The sequence below is a fragment of the Lissotriton vulgaris genome, chromosome 7 (genome assembly GCF_964263255.1).
Source record: "Lissotriton vulgaris chromosome 7, aLisVul1.2, whole genome shotgun sequence".
Lineage (NCBI taxonomy): Eukaryota > Metazoa > Chordata > Amphibia > Caudata > Salamandridae > Lissotriton > Lissotriton vulgaris.
The window spans coordinates 434,367,537-434,390,490 of NC_141695.1; the positions used below are offsets into that span (position 1 = coordinate 434,367,537).

The 22,954-nt window shown below is 44.9% G+C and overlaps 1 protein-coding gene across 1 annotated transcript in view; it reads right to left on the minus strand.

The window, feature by feature from the left end:
- LOC147701797 (sacsin-like) overlaps window positions 1-22,954 on the minus strand; it is a 228,479-nt gene that overhangs the window by 97,818 nt on the left and 107,707 nt on the right. The window contains exons 3-4 of the mRNA XM_086930423.1: window positions 8,174-8,261; window positions 4,619-4,730 (exon numbers count right to left, since the gene is read on the minus strand). Of these exons, the coding sequence (XP_086786549.1) occupies window positions 4,619-4,730; window positions 8,174-8,261 (200 nt within the window). The remainder of the gene's footprint in view (window positions 1-4,618; window positions 4,731-8,173; window positions 8,262-22,954) is intronic.

Here is a 22,954-nt window from a genome sequence, read left to right on the forward strand (position 1 = left end):
GGCGCGCTTAGGTTCGTATATCTCGAGCCTTTCTTTTATGTAGGCTGGCGCCTGTCCGTGGACTGCTTTGTGGCAGATACACATACTCTTAAATTCGACTCTCTGCGCTATAGGCAGCCAATAATGATGAGGAACAAAAATAGTAATGACCCGGGCAATGAGGAGACAGATGGTAGACCTGGAACATGAAACACACCGAGGCATGGTAGCAACAAAGAAAATGCTATGGGAAAAGTGTGGTTCCCGGGACTAGACAGCATGGTTGAAGCCGCAGTCACACACTGCCATGTCTGCCGAGTGATTGGGCAGCCGTCCAAGATGGAGCCGCCACAGATGTCGGAACTACCGAAGGCGGTGTGGACCGAATTGGCAGCCGATTTCTATGGGCCCCTGGAGACAGGAAATTACCTGCTAGTGATAATCGACGAATTCTCCAAATTTCCAATTGTAAGGCAAGTAGCGTCAACGTCAGCAAATGCAACGCTGCCAGTCATGGATGATGTTTTTGAAGCATGGGGCTCTCCGCAAACGCTAAAGACTGACAATGGCTCACCGTTCTCAGGAGAAGAATTCAGAAAATTCATGGAGTACCTAGGGATCCGCCACCGGAAAATAATACCTTTGTGGCCACAGGCGAATGGGATGGCAGAAAGATTCAGGGGAACGATCAAGAAGGCGGTACAACGAGCTAAGATAACGCAGATATCAATAGGGCAGGCACTATTGCAGATACTAAGGGATTACAGGAACACTCCTCACAGCTCCACAGGGCGGTGCCCCGCCGAGCTCCTGCTAGGACGCTTGAGCCGGACAAGGCTACCGCAGATGGAAGAGACCCCAAGAGAGGAGCAAAGCTGCATAGCTGCCAAAGACGAAGAAGCAAAAGCGAAAATGAAAGCATACGCAGATCAAAGAGGCATGCCATTCAAGTGAAACTAAAAGAAGGAGACACAGTGGTAGTGCGGCAAAGACAGCTGAGGAAGTCAGACAGCCCGTTCTCAAAGGATCCACTGATGGTGACGGAAGTGAGAGGGCCCATGATAACAGCATCAGCAGGGCGGTATCACATCACAAGAAACAGCTCACACTTCAAGGAATTGAAGATCAAAGAAGAACAGCAGGCACCAGCGCTGGAGGAAACTAGACAGGACAAATGTGCACAAATGGACAATGGAGAGACACGGCTGAAAAGGGAATGCAAGAAACCAAAGAGACTGATTGAAGAGATGTAAGGGGACATACTTTTTTTGATGTGATAAAACACGGTACCCAGCCAGCCCTTCTTGCTTCACGTGCAGGCCTTACTTTCATTGCATTTCCTATCATTCATTCATTGCAAGCTATCAGAGCACTGTTGGCATAGCAGGACTGTCCTCACAAAGTGCCGCGCTGCATCTAGCGCTTTCCTGCTGGCATGCTGTCCAAGCCCAGGAAACATTTGTGTTTTTCACTCACAGGAAGAGCAAGCTTGAGGATCATGGAAAGAGTTTTCCATGCAATTGCCTCAGTTCTAACTCTACCATCTACTAATGACGAAACTGTCGTGCCTAGACAGTGGGCACTAGGACCCTGGGTCAGGAGTGTGGGAGGGGGGACACCGGACACCACTTCCGGTCAGGGGAGCAGGGCGGGACACTACAGGACCGAGAGGGCAAGGGGCAGGGTGCATCCAAATGCTGTAAGCGAGATCGACAAACAAACATACCTGATGAGCAAGCAACAGTCTCCTGTGATCCTTAGGGGCTCCACAATATGACAGACACACGCAGCACTTTGTCCAACTTCATGGAGGAGACGACATCTGAATAGACAATCCATGTACAATGCCAAACATGACCTAGTTGTTAGATTCACAGCAAGTGGACATGACCCTTACATTTTCCGAAACAGTGGCGTCCATGACGCAGCATATGGATGTGTCCATGTTAATTAACCAACTAGCGCGCTTCATCTTTAAATGACCTTGTAAACTGGGAAGTCAAGGAGCTAATAATATCCTGGGATCTCAATTCAGAAGTGTTAATTGTGCGGTACTGCTGACAGTCACGACGTCATTTTTTAAGGTTTTTGCTACCTCTCTCAACAATAGGAGATACTGCAGTGCTTAATGCATATGTACATTAGCATTAACTCTGCACCACAACTAGTGCTTAATTTGCAAAAGAACAAGTGGTGGGCCTAAAGTTTTACCTCATGCCTCTTTAATCTGTCACCACACCATCTCTGTCTCCTTAGTTCACCCTGGTAGGTTATTTTTCTTACGGCATTCTCCCCTTGCCATTGTTTTCCCATCTTTCTTTTCCTTATTCTTTCTTCCTTCCTTTTGTGTTTTTCTATCTCTTGCTCTGATCAAAGTTTGTTGAAGAAAAATAAGTGCCGGTCCTAAAAAATAAGTGTTGGTGGGCGCCACCTGCAACCACCAGCTCAAATTAAGCACTGTCCTCCCCCAAGAAGTAAAGGGGAGCAGGGTACTATAGTGACCAGCATTCTACAAAAGCTACTGTTCATGAGACATCTGGAATACTGAAGTCATTTTTCAGATAGTTACACAAATCGGGCACCATTGCATGACCCTGTCATGCGCTTCAAAATCATGCTACACGCGCTCTGTTGTGCAATGTATCCAAATGTCGGCATTGGAAGGGGTTGGGGACTCAGATGATAAAGAGGAGGTCATTTGGCGCAGGTGAAGTTCCTGCCACAGAAGGCAGGGCCAAGATGCAGGAAGGGATGGAAAACAGTTTCTCATCTGAGTCCTATACATACATACACATGAATTAGGGATGGAGGGTAAGTATAGAATACCTACTAAACCTCCCCATCTATATATGTTGAAGATATAGAACATGTCAATATTTTGGAGACAATATATGCGGAGTGCAATAATTCGGTTTCAAAGGCCGATATTCAAAAATCAGTATTTTGCTGCTACTCCCTCAGTGATGTATGCATTTGAACTATGGCTCTGAGTTTTTTTAATCACTGTTATTTAGCCATGCTCTTTTAACAGGTGGGTATTTAGCCATGCCTTTTAAACAACTGGGCACTAAAAATAAAACAATAAAATGCAAGTATCACATGCTCCCTGGGCACGATTCACATTTACCTTTTGCTTGGCTTGATGCTCAGTAATCTTCAGATGGTAATCAACCTCCACCGAAAGTGCACTGGCCCCACCGTGGCCCAGCTGCTACTGGGCCCCTCAAGGATGGAAGATGTCTCTGCAAAGTATCACTATCTGTTGGTGTGTGTGGGGTTTCTGTATAAATGTCTGCTACGTCTACTATTGCAGCTGGGGCTTGATTCAATCCTCTCCCCATGTCTGTGGAATAGTCCCCATGTTTACTTAGAAATGTACCGAGTGTGGAGATTGTAGCAAGCAGTACTACCGAGCATAGGACTGAGGTAGGTTGGATTTGTGTTTATTGTGTATGTATCTTCAATACACTTTTGGCTACTTCATCCATAGCGTTTACAGCGCATTGAAACCCATACTCACCTCCAAAGACATGAAGGATGAATGCGTTTCCGTTAAGGCTCTGAGTGCTACAAGCAACATGGCAAAGATCGGTCTGCTGATGTCCATTATTTATTTATGTATCGATTTATTTACGTATATATTTGGCAGTTTTATGTAGCACAAATTCAGCCCAAGGGTATTGCAGAGCTTTACATGTGCACCAGTTTCATTACACGCGGTCAGATTGATTTTTAATGTATGGGAAGATTAAAGGATTTAGCCAGAATCACAGGATATTGAGCCGACGCTGGGGCTTGAACCTGACCCCATAGATCCTAAGTCGGCAACTGTGGCCATTATGCCACATTTTACAAGCGTAGTTTTCTGGAATGCACTCCTGGTGGACACATGTGGCTCTTCGTGGATGGGTTGTGGAGCTTTGGTGTCTTCTTGCCATCTCAATAAGATTGTGATATTGATGTACGGTGTTGCCGTACAATGTTCTGAAGCAATGATACTCAATGTACGGCCAGGGGGGCGCCTACGGCCATCCTGACCTTTACATGTGGGCCCCTTGCTAACTGCAGCACTGGGCTGCTATTTACTGACTCAGCTAACAAAAAAATCCTTTTATAACAAATCAAATTGACTGAAACATGTAGGCCTAATTTTGGATGTGCAAGACCATTTGTAACTCCTTCACATCCACGTTTTGTTTTTAATTCTGCCCCAGGAGCCCTTTATTACATTTCTTCTGACTAGGAGGCGTATCCTGAAGACAGTTTTAACTCACTTTTCACAAATTGGCACACAAAAAAGAAAATCTCACTCTGCTGTAATCAGGCGTTGACGGACACGTAGGATGCACTCGGCACACTAGGTGGGAACCCGAGGATAAAGCATGCCACCAACTAGGTTGGTGGGTGAGGTTTCTTTTTTAAAAAATCATACCTTTTTCATGATGATCCTGAATGCAGTTTGAATTTCTCGAGCTCCTCTTTGTTGTTTATTGTGATTCTCTAGAGTGGAAGGAAGAGCATGCTTTGCCCTTGTTCTCCCTATTTGTTTAAATCTATAGATATTTGAACCTGTTATGTAGAAAGTGAGTATTCAAAAATGTCAGGGAATATGTACTAAAAGATGCAAGAAGTAGCTTACCCTGAAAATCAGCCAACTCATTTGAATATAAGGTTTCAGTCCCATAATCTCTCTCATCGAGAACAAATATAACTTTGCTAGCACCGGCATCATCTGCATTCTGGAGCAGTTCCTAAAACCATAATAAAATAGACAACTATGAATAGGGCAAAGATAACACTGTAGTAATTTCAATGTATCTAGATCATAAAAACCTCCACATTTGTAATTCTAGGGAATCTTGAGGTAGAATTCCAAAGTATTTGAATCTGCCTATACATTTTCACGTTCCATGAGGAGCCCTTAGTTCCTCACCGTTTTGCCTCGCCCACTTTTTAAGGCAATGTAGTTAAAAGTAAATGAATACAACTATTATTTGAGCTCAGCAAAGAACAGAGTGTTTGTGTAACCAATGTTCTAGGAATATCTGAGTTACTACAGAAATTTCCTTCCCTCACATTGATGTCTGGCTTCTTAACATTACAGACATTTGGAATTAGAATACTAGGAAATCGGTACTTAAAGATATTGCCAATTGCATGCATCAAGCAAACACATTTTAGGGAACAGTTAAGGTTAAGTTGGGGGCTGAGCTGGGCAGGAACTTTGGCAATAAAGATTGTATGAAGATCCTAGAGTACACACAAAAGAAGTCCAAGAGAGTATAATTGAAATATACCCAGCTTAATTAATTTCATGTGACTTACATGACCCCGAAACAAATGATCTGAATGTTGGGTATGGAGGATAGAACTTGTCCGGGACTTGGTTTCCAAAAGGAGTGGTTTTACCATATGGTTTGGGATTGCAGTGAGATTCAAGTGTACTGGAGGCAAGTCTTGGAGCAGTTGAGTGTACACTAGACATAGGTCTGTTTACACAAGGGCTTGACTGCTGGGGCTGTTCCCAAAACCTAAAGAACGAAAATCAGGCAATAGATAGCTAAGTCCTGGAAGAGTAAGAGACATGTCCTTCCATTGATAGATGGAGAAGAGCCCTTTGTAAATGGACCAAGCTCGAAAGCATTGCCTTGCATGCAGAGGAAAAGAGATGCTTGCGATGAAGTTCTCGTGTGTAATGAAACCACATTGCCTTTTGAGAACCCAGAATGGAATGAATAGATAATTGATGTGAACCCAGGCAAGGCAGCTTGTTAAAAATCCCCATCACCCCCCTCATATTATTCTAGCAGTGACCTACAAGACACTAGTCTACTGAGGATGACCCTGCAATGCTCTGTGTTAAAGCTGTGTTTTGGTTTGTGGTTGGTTGATTTGTTGCATCAGTTATACTTTCCAAATCTGTGTTTTACTGTTCATTGATATTTGACATACAAGCTTAATGTGTAAAATACTTAAAAATATGACGCTGTGCTCGTGGGCTAATGATAATTGTGACAAAACTCGATATTGAATAAAATATGATAAAAACAATCAAGTGAAAAAAAGCCAAATACAAAAGCAAGTAGAAAGCAGCACTGTATTTAAGGTTGAATGTCGGAGAGAGTGAGGATGGGTGGATGGCAAATACCATAGGTCAATTGTGATACAATGAATAATTTTCACACAGAATGAGCATGCAACAAATACAAATTTACAACCTTCGAATTTCTAAAAATGTGTGAATCTCTAATTATTATTTTTTTAAAAAGCGGCAATCAAATAATCTACCAAGTGGCTAGCAGCAGGACCAGGAGGGATACACGGGTGGTTGCGCGCAGGGTCCGGCCAAAGTCTAACCACTGGGATGCACTGTTGAGTGGGCTCAGTCCCAATGCCACAGCAGGCCAAGCCCTGCGAGGTACACTTGCTGAGATGCAAGGGTTGTTGGGCGGATGGCCTGTCAGCAGTTGCTGAAAAGAATACAGCTAAAGCAATGTTATCGTTCTTCAGCAAAAACTAAAACCTCCCGAAATGTGCCCTTTGAACCCTCCTCCCATATGCCAAGAGGCGAAGGAGCATTGCCCTTCAACAACATGGTGCTGTAAGAAACTACAGGGACACTTGTGCAAGCTCTATATGGCCAGGTAACCGTGCAGCTATGCTTGTGTTTAATGGGTTAATGAGTAATGCCTGCAGAACAGAACCAGTAGGCGCCTAAGTCATGTACATAGTAATGGCTCCAATTGTGTCATGGATTGTGGTCATTGTACAGAACCATAATCTTATACCGGACAGAAATGATGTACATTTTCTATACAACAACAAGGCTGATGGAGCCATCATCTCAACTGTGTAATAAACCTTCGAAGAAAACTAAAAAGTTATAGATGGAATGCTTCAATAATTTTCAACTACTGATGATTGCTCAGGTTTGTATTCCAGTCCATTGATCCTTTGCCCACCATTCCCCCTCAGAGAGGATCCAGCCACGTGCAAATCCACCTTGGTTAAGCTCCAATAGGTTTTATGTTTTAATCGGGGATATCGTACTGCACAGCGTCCAAATTTTTGAATCATAAAAAGGAAAACCTAATGGCCAACAATTCTTTGACAGTCACATATAGCAAATCCAAACATCTGTCTGTAACCAAAGTCTTATTCACCACGACTGTATACATCCATCGTAGTACTGATGCACAGACGCCTTGTCTCAAGGCGTCTGTGCATCAGTACTACGATGGATGTATACAGTCGTGGTGAATACAAAAACTCACTTTTGGAGTAAATATTTTAATTCCTGAGCTCCCCAGTAGCTGGTATGAGCAAAGCAAGCTGCGCGAGGTTTACATTGACTTTGTGAAAAACAAGGACCCCCTGGTTATCAGTACAGACTCCTAGGGCAGGGTAAACACCAATGTGGGTAAAAAGCCTAGGACATCAGAAATGTAAATGACCAATTACTCTGAAACGAGTAGTGTGAAGAAAAAACAAAAGGTAGCTATTGACAAATGTATATTTAATAGGTATTAATAAAAATCATATAGAGACGCAGGCTATATGATAGGGTAAAAATACAATTCATAAGAAACACAATAATTATAAATTCAAAAGGTGTCCTGTAAGTCATACATTAAATAAAACACAATGCAATTATATTAAAAAGTGACATAAAAGATATGCAAACAATAATCATTAAAAAGCACTATGTGACTGTCAAAGAATTGTTGACCATTAGGTTTTCCTTTTTATGATTAAAAAATGTGGACACTGTGCAGTAGATATCCCTGATTAAAACATAAAACATAGGGGAGCATAACGGTGATCAGGACTGTTTGACTGATCCGTTATAATAATTACTGACATAACCTACGTCCGTAAGACAGGGCTTCTGTTGTTGATGAGTTTCTTGAGTGGGGGGCTGCCCTGTCCGTTTTTCCCTCTAAACTCTGTTTTGTTTCAGACTTAGCTCCAATAGGAACAGTACAACCCAAACCTTGTTATATAACATTATGCAGCCCAGAAATTATATATATTTTCTATAATGCAACAAGACCAGTAGAACCATCAACTGTGTTATAGAACATTATACAGTCCAGAAATTGTATATATTTTCCACAAGGTCGGCAGAATTGAATCCTCAAACTGGTAAATAATATCTATGATGAACCATGGCCAGGTTCCCTCAAAGCCTTACCTTCAGAATCTGGCCCCCATCAGGATACTTGTTGAGGATATTTTGCAGATAGACCAAGTAAGGAGGTGTCTTCTGAGAGAATGAATTCCTGGGAAAGGAAGGGGAAGACATCAGCTTCCAATAAAGAAGATACTGCTCATGTTTTAGAACATTACACGAGGAGTCAGTGCAAGAAAAAAACAGTACTTATTTTCCCAGGTGGTAAATCCAGTGAAAATGAAATAGTTGAACATTTGGGTTGTTTGTTCTGAATCCTGTCTGGGTGAACCACAAAAGTCACTAAATGAACCTGTACTTAACCCTCTGGTAGCTTGGCACAAAAACATTCAGGCTCAACTTAGAGCATTGTGTGAATCATTTATGCAGCACACAAAAAGCAATAAAGTGAAAAAACAACACAATAAAAATGCCACATCATTTTAGAAAAATTGAGCAATTTTTTATTTAAAAAATCCAGTCAATAGATTCAGAGTTATGAATTTTTAAAGTTTAACCCCTTGCATGCTGCCGCGATTCTGCTCCTGTGTGGCACATTCCGATCGCGGGTGCGGTCATGACGGCTGGGAGCCGTCATCAGCACACGAGAAACTGTGTGCCATGAAGGCTCCCGGCCGTTATCAGCAGGTAAAAATGAGCGCATAGAAGATCAAAGTGCCAACCATGGACAACTAGTCAAGCTAGACCCGGTCAAAGTTTAAAAAGATGGATGACCGCGATGGAGCACAAGCTTGCTACACAAAGTGGATTGGGCTTAGTTGGGGCTTACCTTTGGACTTAAAAGAAATTTCAGTAAAAAGTTGCTTGAGAAGGTAAAAGTTCAGCGGGGCAAGACTGCAGGCAGTGTCCAAGGAAGAGGTGTCGTTGTCAGGGAGCTGTGGACAAAGTGGCACTGAAGACTTCTACATTCAGACTTTCTCTCTTCATTGGAAGCCGAAAATCTCCAAGGGACCAGGCTTGAGGCTCTAGCCAATGAACGTTCCATGAGGCTGGATACCCTTCTGGTGAAGGACTGCTGAACAGGATCTGCTGTTGCAGAGAAGAACATAGCGGGTGCTGCCTTGAAGTCAGGATGACCAGTAATGCACCTTAGGCAGCTAGATGAGCAGGTTGGTCCCAGTCTTCTCTCAGTTCTCTGAGCAGTTTTTAACCAGAAATGTTTTAAGTCCAAGGTTTTGGCTTTCGGCTATCTGGGCACCTTTAGCACCACCGCCAAGGGTCCAGGACTGGAGGGGCACCGGTTGGATGGGGAGAGGGGGGATCAGGACTCACTCAGGCTGGGTCCAGGTGTGGGTTCATGATGGTTGGAGCCTTTTCTGTCCTTGGGGCTCTAATCAGGAGGCCAGCCAACTAGCCCTTGGAATCACTCTTGTAGTCTTTGGTTCAAGCAGTGGAACAGGGCTCAAGTAGAAGGGTAGGCCTCTGAGATTAAAGGCAGGCTCCAGGTAGCAAAACAGTTCTTCCAGGTGCAACAAAGCAGTCGGCAGTTATCATTGGTTACTCCAAAATAGTGATGTTGCCAGCCTCAGCCCGAGGCACCTCTGGCCTGTAGTGCAGTGTCCAGAGAAGTGAAAAAAGTGTGTCAAAATTAAAGTCTCAAAAAAAGGAAAAAAGGTTTTAAAAAACTGAGAAATCACCCAGAGTGATTTTAATTTTTGGTGTGATTTCCAGATTAATTAAAATAGATGCGGTACTACTTACACAAACGTCGACATGTTTCAGCTCTGTTGGCCCATAGGGGTAAATCAGGATGTTCTGAATAAGTGTGTATCTCTCTATGTACTCTCCCTATTCTATTTCAGAAACTGGAGGAGTCTCTATTCCTGGAAATTTACACAGGTTACTACTAAAATACAACACAAATGGTGTGAGTAATACGTACATTGTTTGTTTATGTGTTAGTCCTGACGAAGGCTCTATAGACCCCTATGGGCCGACAGAGCTGAAACATGTCGACGTTTGTGTAAGTAGTACCGCATCTATTTTAATTAATCTGGAAATCACACCAAAAATTAAAATCACTCTGGGTGATTTCTCAGTTTTTTAAAACCTTTTTTCCTTTTTTTGAGACTTTAATTTTGACACACTTTTTTCACTTCTCTGGACACTGCACTACAGGCCAGAGGTGCCTCGGGCTGAGGCTGGCAACATCACTATTTTGGAGTAACCAATGATAATTTATTTATTTATTTTATTTTGAGAATTTGTAAAGCGCGACTGACACCTTGCAGGCTTCCTGGCGCTGGAAATTACTCTGTTGACGGTAGACCGGGAGAACAGTCAGGCGGACAATTTATTTGGGGAAGAGCCAGGTCTTGATACGTCTCCTGAAGGGAAGAAGCTGTGATATCTGACGTATGTCAGTGGGAAGGCTGTTCCACAGCTTGGCCGCTGCAACACTGAATGATCTGCCCCCTGTTCTGGTTCTGTTAAATCTGGGTACCTTTACCAGACAGGCAGAGGATGAACGTAGGTCTCTGGCAGGAGTGTACCATAGAAACAGGGCTTGCAGAGGTTTAGGACCGAGTCCGTGCAGAGCCTTAAAGACAATGCAGAGGGATTTGAATGCCACTCTTTGTTTTAAGGGTAGCCAGTGTAGCTCAGCCAGAGCTGCTGTGGTTGAGGCCCTCCTCGTCCATCCAAGAGCCAGCTTGGCGGCGGCAGATTGAATTCGCTGTAGTCGATCCAACATCGTGACTGGAGACTCCAGGAGCAGGGCGTTGCAATAGTCAAGGCGACTGAGTATTGTGCACCTGACTATCGATGCCCTGGCTTGTGCCGGGAGAAGAGGCATGATTTTCCGCAGTGAACGAAGCAGGGCTGTACAGATTCCCACAGTTTTCGTCACCTGGGTTTCCATACTTAATTTGTTGTTCAGCATGGCTCCCAGGTTGCGCACCGAAGGAACTGGCAGAGGTTTGTCTCTGAACTCTGGGGGCCAGAATTCGTTCGGAAACTGGCGGGGTATCTTAGTGCCTGAGCAGAACAGGACCTCCGTTTTCGCGGAGTTGAACTGAAGGGAATTACTGTGTAGCCATCCAGCCGTCTCTCTTAGGCAGTCGTGGAAGGTAGAGAAAGGAATGGCATCTTCACCTTCCCACGAGAGGATGAGCTGTGTATCATCCGCGTAATTTATTGTTTTGACCCCAAAGGATTGGATCAATTTGATTAGCGGGATGAGGTACACATTAAAAAGGATGGGGCTGATGGAGGAGCCCTGCGGGACTCCCTGGGGTACTGTTGCAAAGGCAGATTGAAACGGGGGAAGAGAGACAGCCTGTCTTCTGTCCCGAAGATAGGAATGAAACCAGAGAAATGCAGTGCCTTCCACTCCCACTTCCCCAAGTCTCTGCAGCAGCCTTCCATGGTTGACCGTGTCGAATGCGGCAGACAGGTCCAGCAGTATCAATGCCACTGGCTGGCCCCTGTCTGCACGCATGCGAAGATCTTCCATGGCAGTTAAGACTGCTGTTTCGGTGCCGTGGGCAGGACGGAACCCGAACTAGTGATCGTCAAGAAGGTTGTTTTGTTCTAGGTGGGCGGACAGGCACGAACTGACCCAGCGTTCGGCGACCTTCGCTGGGAAAGGCAGCAGAGAGATGGGTCGGTAGTTGGAAAGACAGTCTGGGCTCAGGGAGGGTTTCTTTAAGAGAGGGGTGATTAGTGCCTGTTTCCAAGGGGTTGGGACAAAGCCACTGTGCAAAGACTGATTGCATATTAGGCGCATGGTATCAAAAAGTTCATTGCCAAAATTTTTCCAGACTTTTGGAGGTAGGGGGTCGAGTGGAGAACCCGAGGTGATACCAAGCGCAAGTCTTTCAAACTCGACGGCCGGGATCGGAGGGAATTCCCCCAGTCTTTCCAGAAGGGCAGAGCCTGGAGGCGACAAATTTCGCGAGCTGGTGTCTGGACTCAGCATGTTAGAAGTTTCTGAAGAGGGGGGTGTTTTCAGGTTGTGAATAATGGTGTTTATTTTATTAATAAAAAACACTGCAAGATTGTCGCAGAGGGCTTGGGTAGGAGGCTGTGTAGAGGTGACACAGTCCGGGTTGGTCAGATTTTTGAGTATTTGAAAAATACTTTTTGAGCTGTTCGTAGCGTTGGTTATGATGGAGCAATAATGTTTGGCCTTATTTAGGGCGATGGCAGTTTTATACTCCCGGAGGTTAGCTTTCCAGAGGGTTTTATGAGTATCAGAGTAACCCTGCCTCCATTTTCTCTCTGCTTGTCGGCATGCTAGTTTGAGAGCTCTTAAAGAGTCATCAAACCATGGGGCCGGTGCTCGTCTCTGTGGTTTGCCCTTTTTCAGAGGGACGAGGCGTTCCGAGGTGCTGGAAATCCTTGTACAAAGGGATAGGTAGTTGGCCTCCACTGGTTGCGTAATGGAGAAACTGTCTTCTACTTCAAATACTGGGCCATTCAGTCTGAGTTTGTCCAGAGCCTTCCAGTCTCTGTACGGGGGTATATGACCGTGGACTGACGGTCTGCAGGACCTGCTACCTACTATATAAAATTTGATCAGTGTATGATCAGTCCAGCACATTGGCAGAATGTCGCTCAGAATTGCTAGCTGGGGGGAGGAAAAGATTAAATCGAGCTGGTGCCCTGCTGCGTGTGTGGGCTTGTTCACTAGCTGGGAAAGTCCCATTCCTTCACAAGAGATTAGGAGATTGTTGAGTGCGGAGTCGAGACTGCCGTTGGGCCAAAGATTGAAATCGCCCAAAACAATCAGGTTGTTGTGAGAGGTTGCCATATTGGTGAGGGTGGTGAGGAGCGACTGCTGCTGAGTAGAATTAAACGCTCCCGGCGGGCGGTAGCAAATCACCGCCGTAAAGGTAGTACCAAAATGACAGTTGATGGAAAGGCCGAGTAATTCGGTCCCGACCACTGGGTCCATGGCAATAGTTTTTACTGACCATGATGCTCTATAGATTACACCGACACCACCGCCCCGTCCCTTAGGTCGTGGGAGATGCAAGATTTTGAAGTCTTGTGGGCAAGCCCAGTCCAGTTCTATATTGCAGTCGGAGTGGGTCCATGTTTCCGTCAGGAATAAGACGTCAAGATGATGATTATCTATGAGCTGGGCGATTTCGTGAGCGTGTTTGGGCAGGGACCTCACGTTCAGCAAGCCACCTGTGAATAAGCCTTCGCGCGCGAAATCGTGCAGAGGATAGGCGGTGTCTTGGAAGGACAATTGTCCATTATGAGCGAAGTCTCTAAGGAGGAGTAGAGCCTCACGCGTCAAGTGTGGTGAGCTACTGGTGGACGGGGGGATCGAGGCCGCAGGTGGCGCACCAGGCGCTGCCGAGGCGCGGACGAGCGCAGACGAGCTTGCCTTAAGCGCGCCTTCGGCGCGCAAACGGCGCTCCCGCTGCGCTTGTGTGGCCGACACATTTATGGCGATGTTATGGGCATGGCCTCGCAGGGGGCGTGGCTCGCCTTCGAACCGCGATGACGGTGAGTTAGTGAATCCTGTTTCAGCGCTGGTTGCCGCTGTTTCAGGAGTGCCTCAGAGGGTCTGCTAGGCGCGTGAGGGCAGCGCTTTCCAGTGCAGGTGAGGTAAAAATGGCCAGAACACAAATTACAAGTGATTTTTTTTAAAAATGAACGAAAGTACCGTCCTCCGGCTTTCCGCCTCAGAGGAGTTTCTCAAGTGGTGTTTGTTGCGCTGCGATCAGCGTTTTATAAGGGATCCTGGGTGGGCGTGGCCTCGCAGGGGGCGTGGCTCGCCTTCGAACCGCGATGGCGGTGAGTTAGTGAATCCTGTTTCAGCGCTGGTTGCCGCTGTTTCAGGAGTGCCTCAGAGGGTCTGCTAGGCGCGTGAGGGCAGCGCTTTCCAGTGCAGGTGAGGTTAAAATGGCCAGAACACAAATTACAAGTGATTTTTTTTAAAAATGAACGAAAGTACCGTCCTCCGGCTTTCCGCCTCAGAGGAGTTTCTCAAGTGGTGTTTGTTGCGCTGCGATCAGCGTTTTATAAGGGATCCTGGGTGGGCGTGGCCTCGCAGGGGGCGTGGCTCGAGGCGCGATAACTGCCAACAACCCATATGCGGGGCGGACGAACCAGATATACCGCACAAACCACATCGGCATAGGGTTTTTGAGGTTACTCTAAAAACTTTCCTTACCAATGGTCTGATGTGTTACAAGTGTCTGTTTCTTTTTTGATAAATTACCTACTTACCCTGGGGAACGAAACAGACATTCAAATCCCTGATCCCCCCCTTTTGATTAATTGTTACTTAAGCTGCGTGCAGCAGCGGGATTCAAATATATACATCTGTATATATATATACCCCCCAGAAACTTAAAATGGAGGGTAACCTGGGTTTGAGTTTCGGTGCCAACGACATAGAAGAAATTTTGGCAGGTCAATCACTCCTACAGAACACTGAACTCACGGAAGCATTAGCACAGGCAGATGACTGGGACAAGCTGACGGAGAAGAAAAGGGAACAGATCAGAACATCTATACATGGTATTATTATGACAGAATACCTGAGAGTCAAAGCAGCACCAAGAGGCCTCTGGGTCAACAATGCCCCACGGATTTTTTTGAGTGACTTAGTTTTCCGACGGGACTGGTCCTCAATATCGTGGAAATGCACCCTCGACTATCTAGTACTCATTGTGAAAACCGCAAAAAGATTATCGGATAGGCTCTTAAAAGAGATTGAGGATTGTGAGAAGGAACTAAAGAAAGGCATCAATCCCGCAGTCTACAAACAGAGGTTGGATGAAATCAATAAAGAACTGGAGGAAACTCGAGAATATCTCACACAGAGTAAACTGAATAAACTTGGTAAAGATTTTAAAAAATTCAGCCAAGAGAAGATGCACCCATATACTGCTGAGGAATACTCCCCACAGGACACAGGATCAGATAATGAATCAAACAACTCCTCAAATAACTCACTGAGTAGTACGGATGAATATTTCCCCAAGAGAGGCAGGAACAATTACAGACAAAATCACCCAAGGAGAGGAAACAGATGGCAGAGACCGTTCTTTCATGGTTATAACATGCCATATTACCAGCCATTCGTCCCACCATATGGAGGCTGGATGGATCCATTCAACCCTGGTATGCAACAAATGCCAACTATGGGAGACCAACAGATGGGGCAAAACATGCACACTACCCAAAAAGAACCTCATTTTTTATCGAGAGGCCAAAACCAACCAAGAGGAAAGAAAAAAATCACTCAGATGGCAAGACCTACAGAGGAATGTGCAGACACGCAGTATGGCAGCATCCCACCACTCCACCAGCAAAACCAATCTCTCGTAGTCAACCTCTCAGGTATTGAATTACCAAATGAACAGATTGAAATCCTCAACAAAGGATTAGGATTTGTGCCTACCCCCCGACTTGACACATTCAAATTGAAGAGTGAACTAGCAGAATTTTGTAGGACACTAAAACTGAAGGCATTCTTTTCCAATCAGAATAACAACATTGGGATGACAGAACAGGGTGATACTACCTTGAGGAAGAAATCCACCTTTAACCCTCCAACTTCGACCGTACACCCAGAATTACAGACCTTTGAGCAGGCACTTCTAAATGGAGTGGACAAATTGAAAAATACAAAACCCTACCAAAATCGGAGTAAAAAAGAACGCTTGGCCCTTGAGGCTTTAAAAACCAACGATGAAATAGTGATCAAGCCAGCGGATAAGGGGGGAGGAACAGTTATCTTGAGCAAAGAAGGATACAATTCACAATGCCTAGCCCTTCTATCTGATACGAGGTTCTATCAAAAGATTGATTCAGACCCTACTGAAAGACTCAGGAATACCATTTCGATCATGGTCAATGAAGCAGAGACTAAAGGCTGGATTACATCTAGGGAGGCAGACTACCTGATGACAAAAGAGCCCATCACCCCCTATTTTTATTCCCTGCCAAAAACGCATAAGAACAGAAGTCCACCGCCAGGCCGTCCGATAGTTTCGGGCATCGGTTCAATACTAGAACCACTCTCTAAATTTGCTGATGAATATCTCAAGCCACTGGTCCAACAAACACCAGCATACTTAAAGGATACACGTGACCTCCTAGTACAAATAGAGAAAAAGCCCTTTAACCCTAACACTATGCTACTTGTGGGCCTAGATGTGGAAGCTCTATTTACGAGTCTCCCCCAAGATGACACCATACAAGTCTTGGAAGATGTATTATTTACGAGAGAATGGCAATTTAAAACACCGAGACATTTCATCCTCGAGTGCTGTAAACTAGCACTAAAGGAGAACTTTTTTGCCTATGGTGATGACTTGTACCTCCAAATCCATGGAACTTCCATGGGGAGCGCCTTCGCTCCCTCGGTGGCAGGGCTCTACGTCAGTCACTTTGAGGAACAACACGTAACAAGTAATACCAACATGTTCTCTTCCAGTATATTATACTGGAAGAGATACATTGATGATATCATCATGATTTGGGACAAAAAGCTGGACCTACAGTCTTTTATGAACTGGCTCAACAACCTGGACCCATGGTTAAAATTTACCTACACAGCCACAAGTTGCAACCTTGACTTCTTGGATATAACCATATTCGCAAAAGACAATGTGTTGCATACAAAAACCTTCAGAAAACCAACGGCTAAAAACAGTATTTTATCTTATAAAAGTTTCCACCCAAAACCATTGAGGGACAATCTTCCCTACAGCCAGTTTTTGCGCTTAAAGAGAAACTGCAGTAACAATGCAGATTACAGAATGCAAGCTAATGAATTAAGCGACAGACTGAGGCAGAGAGACTACACAGAGAAAACAATTAGACTCTGTAAGAAAAGAGCAAGCAATCAACCGAGAGAGTGTCTCCTCCAAACATTCCAAAAGGAACCAACACCAGATCTGACTACCTGCGTCACAACATTCAGCCAGGCTTCCTATGAGGTAAAGAAACTGGTAAATAAGAACTGGCATATCCTCCACACAGGATCTTTCAATTGGCCTCGACCAAGGTTCGCAAATCGGAGATCTAAAAACATCAAGGATGTCTTAGTACATACCCGACCGATAAGAAAAGCAAAAACGGTCCCTACCAGAGATATAACCATGTCACCTGTAACTGGACATTATCCGTGTGGGTCATGCGTAGCATGTAAAACAACAACAGCTTCCAAAACACTACAACTTACCGATACACTCCTCTGGCAGCAGCGTCAACACACGAACTGCAATTCGACACATGTCATTTATATGGTGAGCTGTCCTTGTGACAAGCGCTATATCGGAATGACATGTCGTAAAGTGAAAACAAGAATTGGTGAACATCGGAGCAACATTAGACTGAAAAAGACCACCACCAAATTGTGCTCCCATTTCGTGCAAGCAGGTCATTCCTGCGATGACATCCAGTGCACAGTAATTGAAATGCTAAATGAGAAGTCTCTGAGATGCGAAAGAACACTATTTGAGAAAGAACAGAGGTGGGTGGAACGCCTCAAAACCTATGAAAACGGAGTCAATGATTTTATTCCGTGGCACCAGTTTGCAAAATGATCCTGTTCCTTATAAACTCAAAAAAACTGATTACTTTCAGAATTCATCATCGAGTGGACACTAATACATTAATAAAGTTTGTTCCCAAACACAAAAAAAACTCTGCTTGACACACCCAGAATACTTTGCTCTGAGCGCCTGCCCCTTTAAAAATGTTTGCTCAGCCTGAGTTTCCCATTTCCGGGGGCAGAGTCAGCACAAGACGAGGTTGCTAACACACGCGGGTAATGGCGGAGCGAGGGTGTACAAACTACTGAATCCCGGTAAGGTGACCGCAAGTAACATCTACTAATGCAATACATTTCAAACACAGCTCTGTGTCCAGTGGGTTCCCCCCGATGCAAGCGAGTGTCTTCCAGTCACAAGGTATGACAATGCGCTGCGTTAACAATCAGTCCGTTTGCTCCGCTTATGAGAGTAATAATATCTACCCGTACGCCACTCTATATGCCAGCGCGTAAAAGTTAAAGTTCTTGCTTTTCCTGTTTTTTCCACTACTCAGTGTTTCCTTACAAAATTTGAACACAGCGCTTTCATACGCCAGCGCGTCAAATTAATGGATTCCCAATCTTCATAACTATGTCAACAGTGTAAATAAATTCTACCCTGTTACCCCTCCTCCCATCGAGATAAGTCTCTGGAACGAATGAATAATAATTTTATTCAATTGAATGCGCAAACCTAAATCAGGATGTTCTGAATAAGTGTGTATCTCTCGATGTACTCTCCCTATTCTATTTCAGAAACTGGAGGAGTCTCTATTCCTGGAAATTTACACAGGTTACTACTAAAATACAACACAAATGGTATGAGTAATACGTACATTGTTTGTTTATGTGTTAGTCCTGACGAAGGCTCTATAGACCCCTATGGGCCGACAGAGCTGAAACATGTCGACGTTTGTGTAAGTAGTACCGCATCTATTTTAATTAATCTGGAAATCACACCAAAAATTAAAATCACTCTGGGTGATTTCTCCGTTTTTTAAAACCTTTTTTCCTTTTTTTGAGACTTTAATTTTGACACACTTTTTTCACTTCTCTGGACACTGCACTACAGGCCAGAGGTGCCTCGGGCTGAGGCTGGCAACATCACTATTTTGGAGTAACCAATGATAACTGCCAACAACCCATATGCGGGGCGGACGAACCAGATATACCGCACAAACCACATCGGCATAGGGTTTTTGAGGTTACTCTAAAAACTTTCCTTACCAATGGTCTGATGTGTTACAAGTGTCTGTTTCTTTTTTGATAAATTACCTACTTACCCTGGGGAACGAAACAGACATTCAAATCCCTAATCCCCCCCTTTTGATTAATTGTTGTTATTGCAACAAAGCAGTCTTCTGGAGTGCAGAGAAGGACACAACAGAATATCCTTCCAACCGCTCAGAAAGTAAACTGAAGAGTGGATCTAAGGACCCTATTTTTATACCTGGCTGCCTTCTTTGAAGTAGGTAAAGTTTCTTGAATATTCTATTTGAAGTGCTTGAATTTTCCAACTTCCCTTGCCCTGACTCCTGGCTCTCTGCATAAACAATGCAGGGGTTACAATTCCTTTGTGTTAAGGCAGAGCACAGCCTATTTATTTTCATGTAGGGCGGTGCCCAGCTATGGACCCCTATCCTCCCACTTAAAGGTCCACCCAGGGACACTTAATCCCTCTACTGTCTGGCAGTCTGGGAGGAATAAACACATTCAAACTGCCATCATGTGACCCAGGGACAGGCTGCTTGCACCAAATGGTTAAGGCAGGAAAAGCGAACTTTCTAGAAGTGGCATTTACAAAAGTTAAAATCCGACTTTACCATTATGGAGAATTTTTAATAACAATTACTCAGACACCAAACATGAAATGTTTACCTGTTTCCAATCAAAAGTTAGCACTTATGAAATATATTAAGGTGCCTCAATGTTATCCCATGGGAGAGGCAGGCCTCACAGTAATGGAAAATAAATGTAGGAGTTTTTCACTACCACGACGTAAAAAGCAAATGTGCATGCCCAACCTTTTAATTGCAATGCACCCCGCCCTATTGGCTAACTAGGATCTACCTTATAGTAGGCCTGGGCGTCCGAATCGGCTACACCCACGGAGTAGGCGTAGTGTTGCCTCCTACGCATTTTGCGTAGACAGCGTAGCCGGCAACACTACGCCCACTCCGTGGGCGTAGGCGAGTCGGCCGCCACACGCCTCCCTCCCGCCCTCCCCTACATACATTATTTAAGCAAAATACCCTTAATAAAACAAGTTTAAAGCAGTTACCGTGTCCGGGGCTCGTCCGGGGCTCCCTCTTAGAATAGTGTCCCATCATAGATACCAATGCGCATGCGCGGCCGCCCGCGCATGCGTATTGGTATCCATGACGACGCGATTCTTAGAGGGAGCCCCGGACGAGCCCCGGACACAGTAAGTGCTTTAAACTTGCTTTATTAAGGGTATTTTGCTTAAATAATGTATGTAGAGGAGAGGGGGAGGGAGGTGCGTATGGGGGCTACGCGGAGTGCAGGAGTGGGCGTAGCTTCTCGCCCACTCCGCGTAGCTCCGCGGAGCCCCACTACGCCCAGGCCTACCTTATAGATGACATATGCAACAAGCATTAGTAATGCATCGGTTTAACCTATGTAATGAATAAAAGAGCTGTTTTCATCAATCATCGTTCGGGAGAAGGAAAGAGCTCCCTGACAAATAACCCAGGAGTGGGGAGGATGTGGCACAATTGCCAGAGATGCTGAGTCAATAGCTGGGGATCCCAGTTCGAGTCTCGGCGGCGCCGAGCAACATATTGTGATTCTGTACAAATCACTAAATCTGTCCAAGTGATACATTTTATTATGAATATGCTGCAAGAGTAAAAGGCAAAACTTCATGAAAATATAGTTTCACCAAAGCGAATGTTAACAGTATTTCGGCAGCAGGAAAATGATTTTAAAAAAGCAGACAAGGAACAAGCATTGGAAATGCAGTAAAATATGATACAGCCACTAGAAATGTTGGAAAGGTAAGTGGCACTCACAGGAACCAATGAGAAGCCAGAAAAAGAGGAGTAGGGATGTAAGTCCCTTGTAGGCTTATATTAAAACAATAGATTTCTCTTGTGCAGGTAAACCCTAAAAAGAGGAGTTTAGGGCTTGGTAAAGGGGTTATATTGACAAGTCAAATTGGCAGTATAAAACTGTATTCAGGCTGCAAATGGCTCATCACTCAGCCCGACATTGTTCAACATCTACTTGGCCCGCTCGCCCACGTTGCCAGACTGCACGACCTCAACATTGTCTCCTACGCAGACGACACACCTGATTTTCTCCCTCACCAAGGACACCCTCACTACCAAAACCAATCTCCACAAAGGAATGAAGGCCGTAGCCGAATGGATGAAGGACAGCCGTCTGAAGCTGAACTCGGACAAGACGGAGGTCACCTCGGCTCCACTCCTTCAGCTTGGGACGACTCCTGGAGGCCAACCGCCCTGGGCGTAGCACTAACACCCACTGACCAAGCACGGAACCTGGGTTTCATCCTCGACTCACTCTCCAAGACCAAGCAAGCTAACGCCATCACACCCGCTTCAACACCCTCCTCATGCTCCGGAAGATCTACAGGTGGATCCCAACCAACACAAGAAGAACAATCACCCAGGCCCTCATCAGCTTCAGGCTGGACTACGGAAATGCCCTTTATGCGGGAGCCCCAGCCAAACTGCTGAAACAACTGCAACACATACAGGACACCTCTGCCCGCCTGATCCTCAACATCCCTTGACACAGCCACATCACACTCCACCTGAGAGAACTGCACTAGCTGCCCGTCAACTAGAGGATCACCTTCAAACTCATCATTTACGCACACAAGGCACTACACCCCAGGCACCAGCAAACTATGCAGGATGCCTCTGAAATGTTAAAATAGGTGATTGAACATTGGGGATCCCTGTGTATTTGGTGCCTGCTGAGAATAATTTGTTGTATAAAGGTCTTAGCGGCAATTAAGATAATGGTGAGTTTCCGGATGTCTCTAGACTCAACACTTGCTCTGCTGGTACTAAGATGGCTGAATGGCAAACAACCCTGAAAGTGGAATGGAAGTCAATATTCAAGCTATTTGTAAGTGCAAAGAGGTTAATAGCTACATAGTGAAAAGACTTTCTTCACCAACTATTAATGACCGCTATGCTAAGTTATGGGAGACTAGGACAGTGGGGATATCATCTAGACCAGATAAAGATATTTTCTTGGTGCTATAGTACCTGGTAATAAATTCTATTTAGAAACACTGAAGGGAGGTGTCACATCCTCCTAGGATCATACCACTGCAGCTGTCAGTGTACTTGGAAGAAAATGAGGGACCAGAAGTACATAGTGACTCAAACATTGAGGAGGTGTTTCTATAGCTGCCAAGTTTTGAAATTGCTTATGTGTTACATTTCCATGGTTTTAGAGTAGTTATGAGTGTCATTTAGCTGCCAAATATGTGACACTGAGGTCCATATTTAAGAGGAAGTGGTGGAGCGTGTCCTTAGCCTCCTTGGATTAACCCCATGATCCACCACTTCTGAAACGCAGGTCTGCACCTTATTTACAAGAATATGGTGCAGCCCTGCGTTTCCCCCGTGCTGGTGCTAAATTTAGCAGCCTAGTGCAAACGCTGGTACCCTAGCACATTAGTGCAACTGTGTCTGCGTTGAGGGGAAGATTGTGTATGTGCAGGAAGGTCTACCTTCCTGCACATAAACAATCTTTAAAGTGGGTTTTGTCGCTTCTATGTGTACTGCTTATTACAGCACACATAGAAGTTATAAAATGGGTGTGAAGGCATCCGTTCCTATTAAGGAAGACCCCCTCACTATTATCTATACTAATCATTCTCTTAATTCCTATCTAAATAGGAACCAGTGCCCCATTGCACTCATCATGATTGAACTTAGACTGCTGCTGGACTCACCTGAAATGTTTCATACCTAACCTGCTAGGCTAAGTAAGAAAGTGAGTACTTCAACCGGAGTGGGCAGGGAGGGAGTGCTGACTGTTATAGGATGTTGAGCAGGCCTGCTGGTGATGATAGCCCTTTCTTGCACCTTTTCCTGCTACAGGTTGTGCGACTACTGTGATCCACCTCAGAGTAAGGCTGGCCAGCTAGTGCTTGTCTGGTTATGCAAAGTGTCGCAACATAGTGTTTCCCGCAGGATGAAGCCTTCAGCTGTCAGAAAGCTTATAGTTGTGTGACTTTAGTGCTTTTAAGAGTGCACTCAGTCATGGGCGTCCGC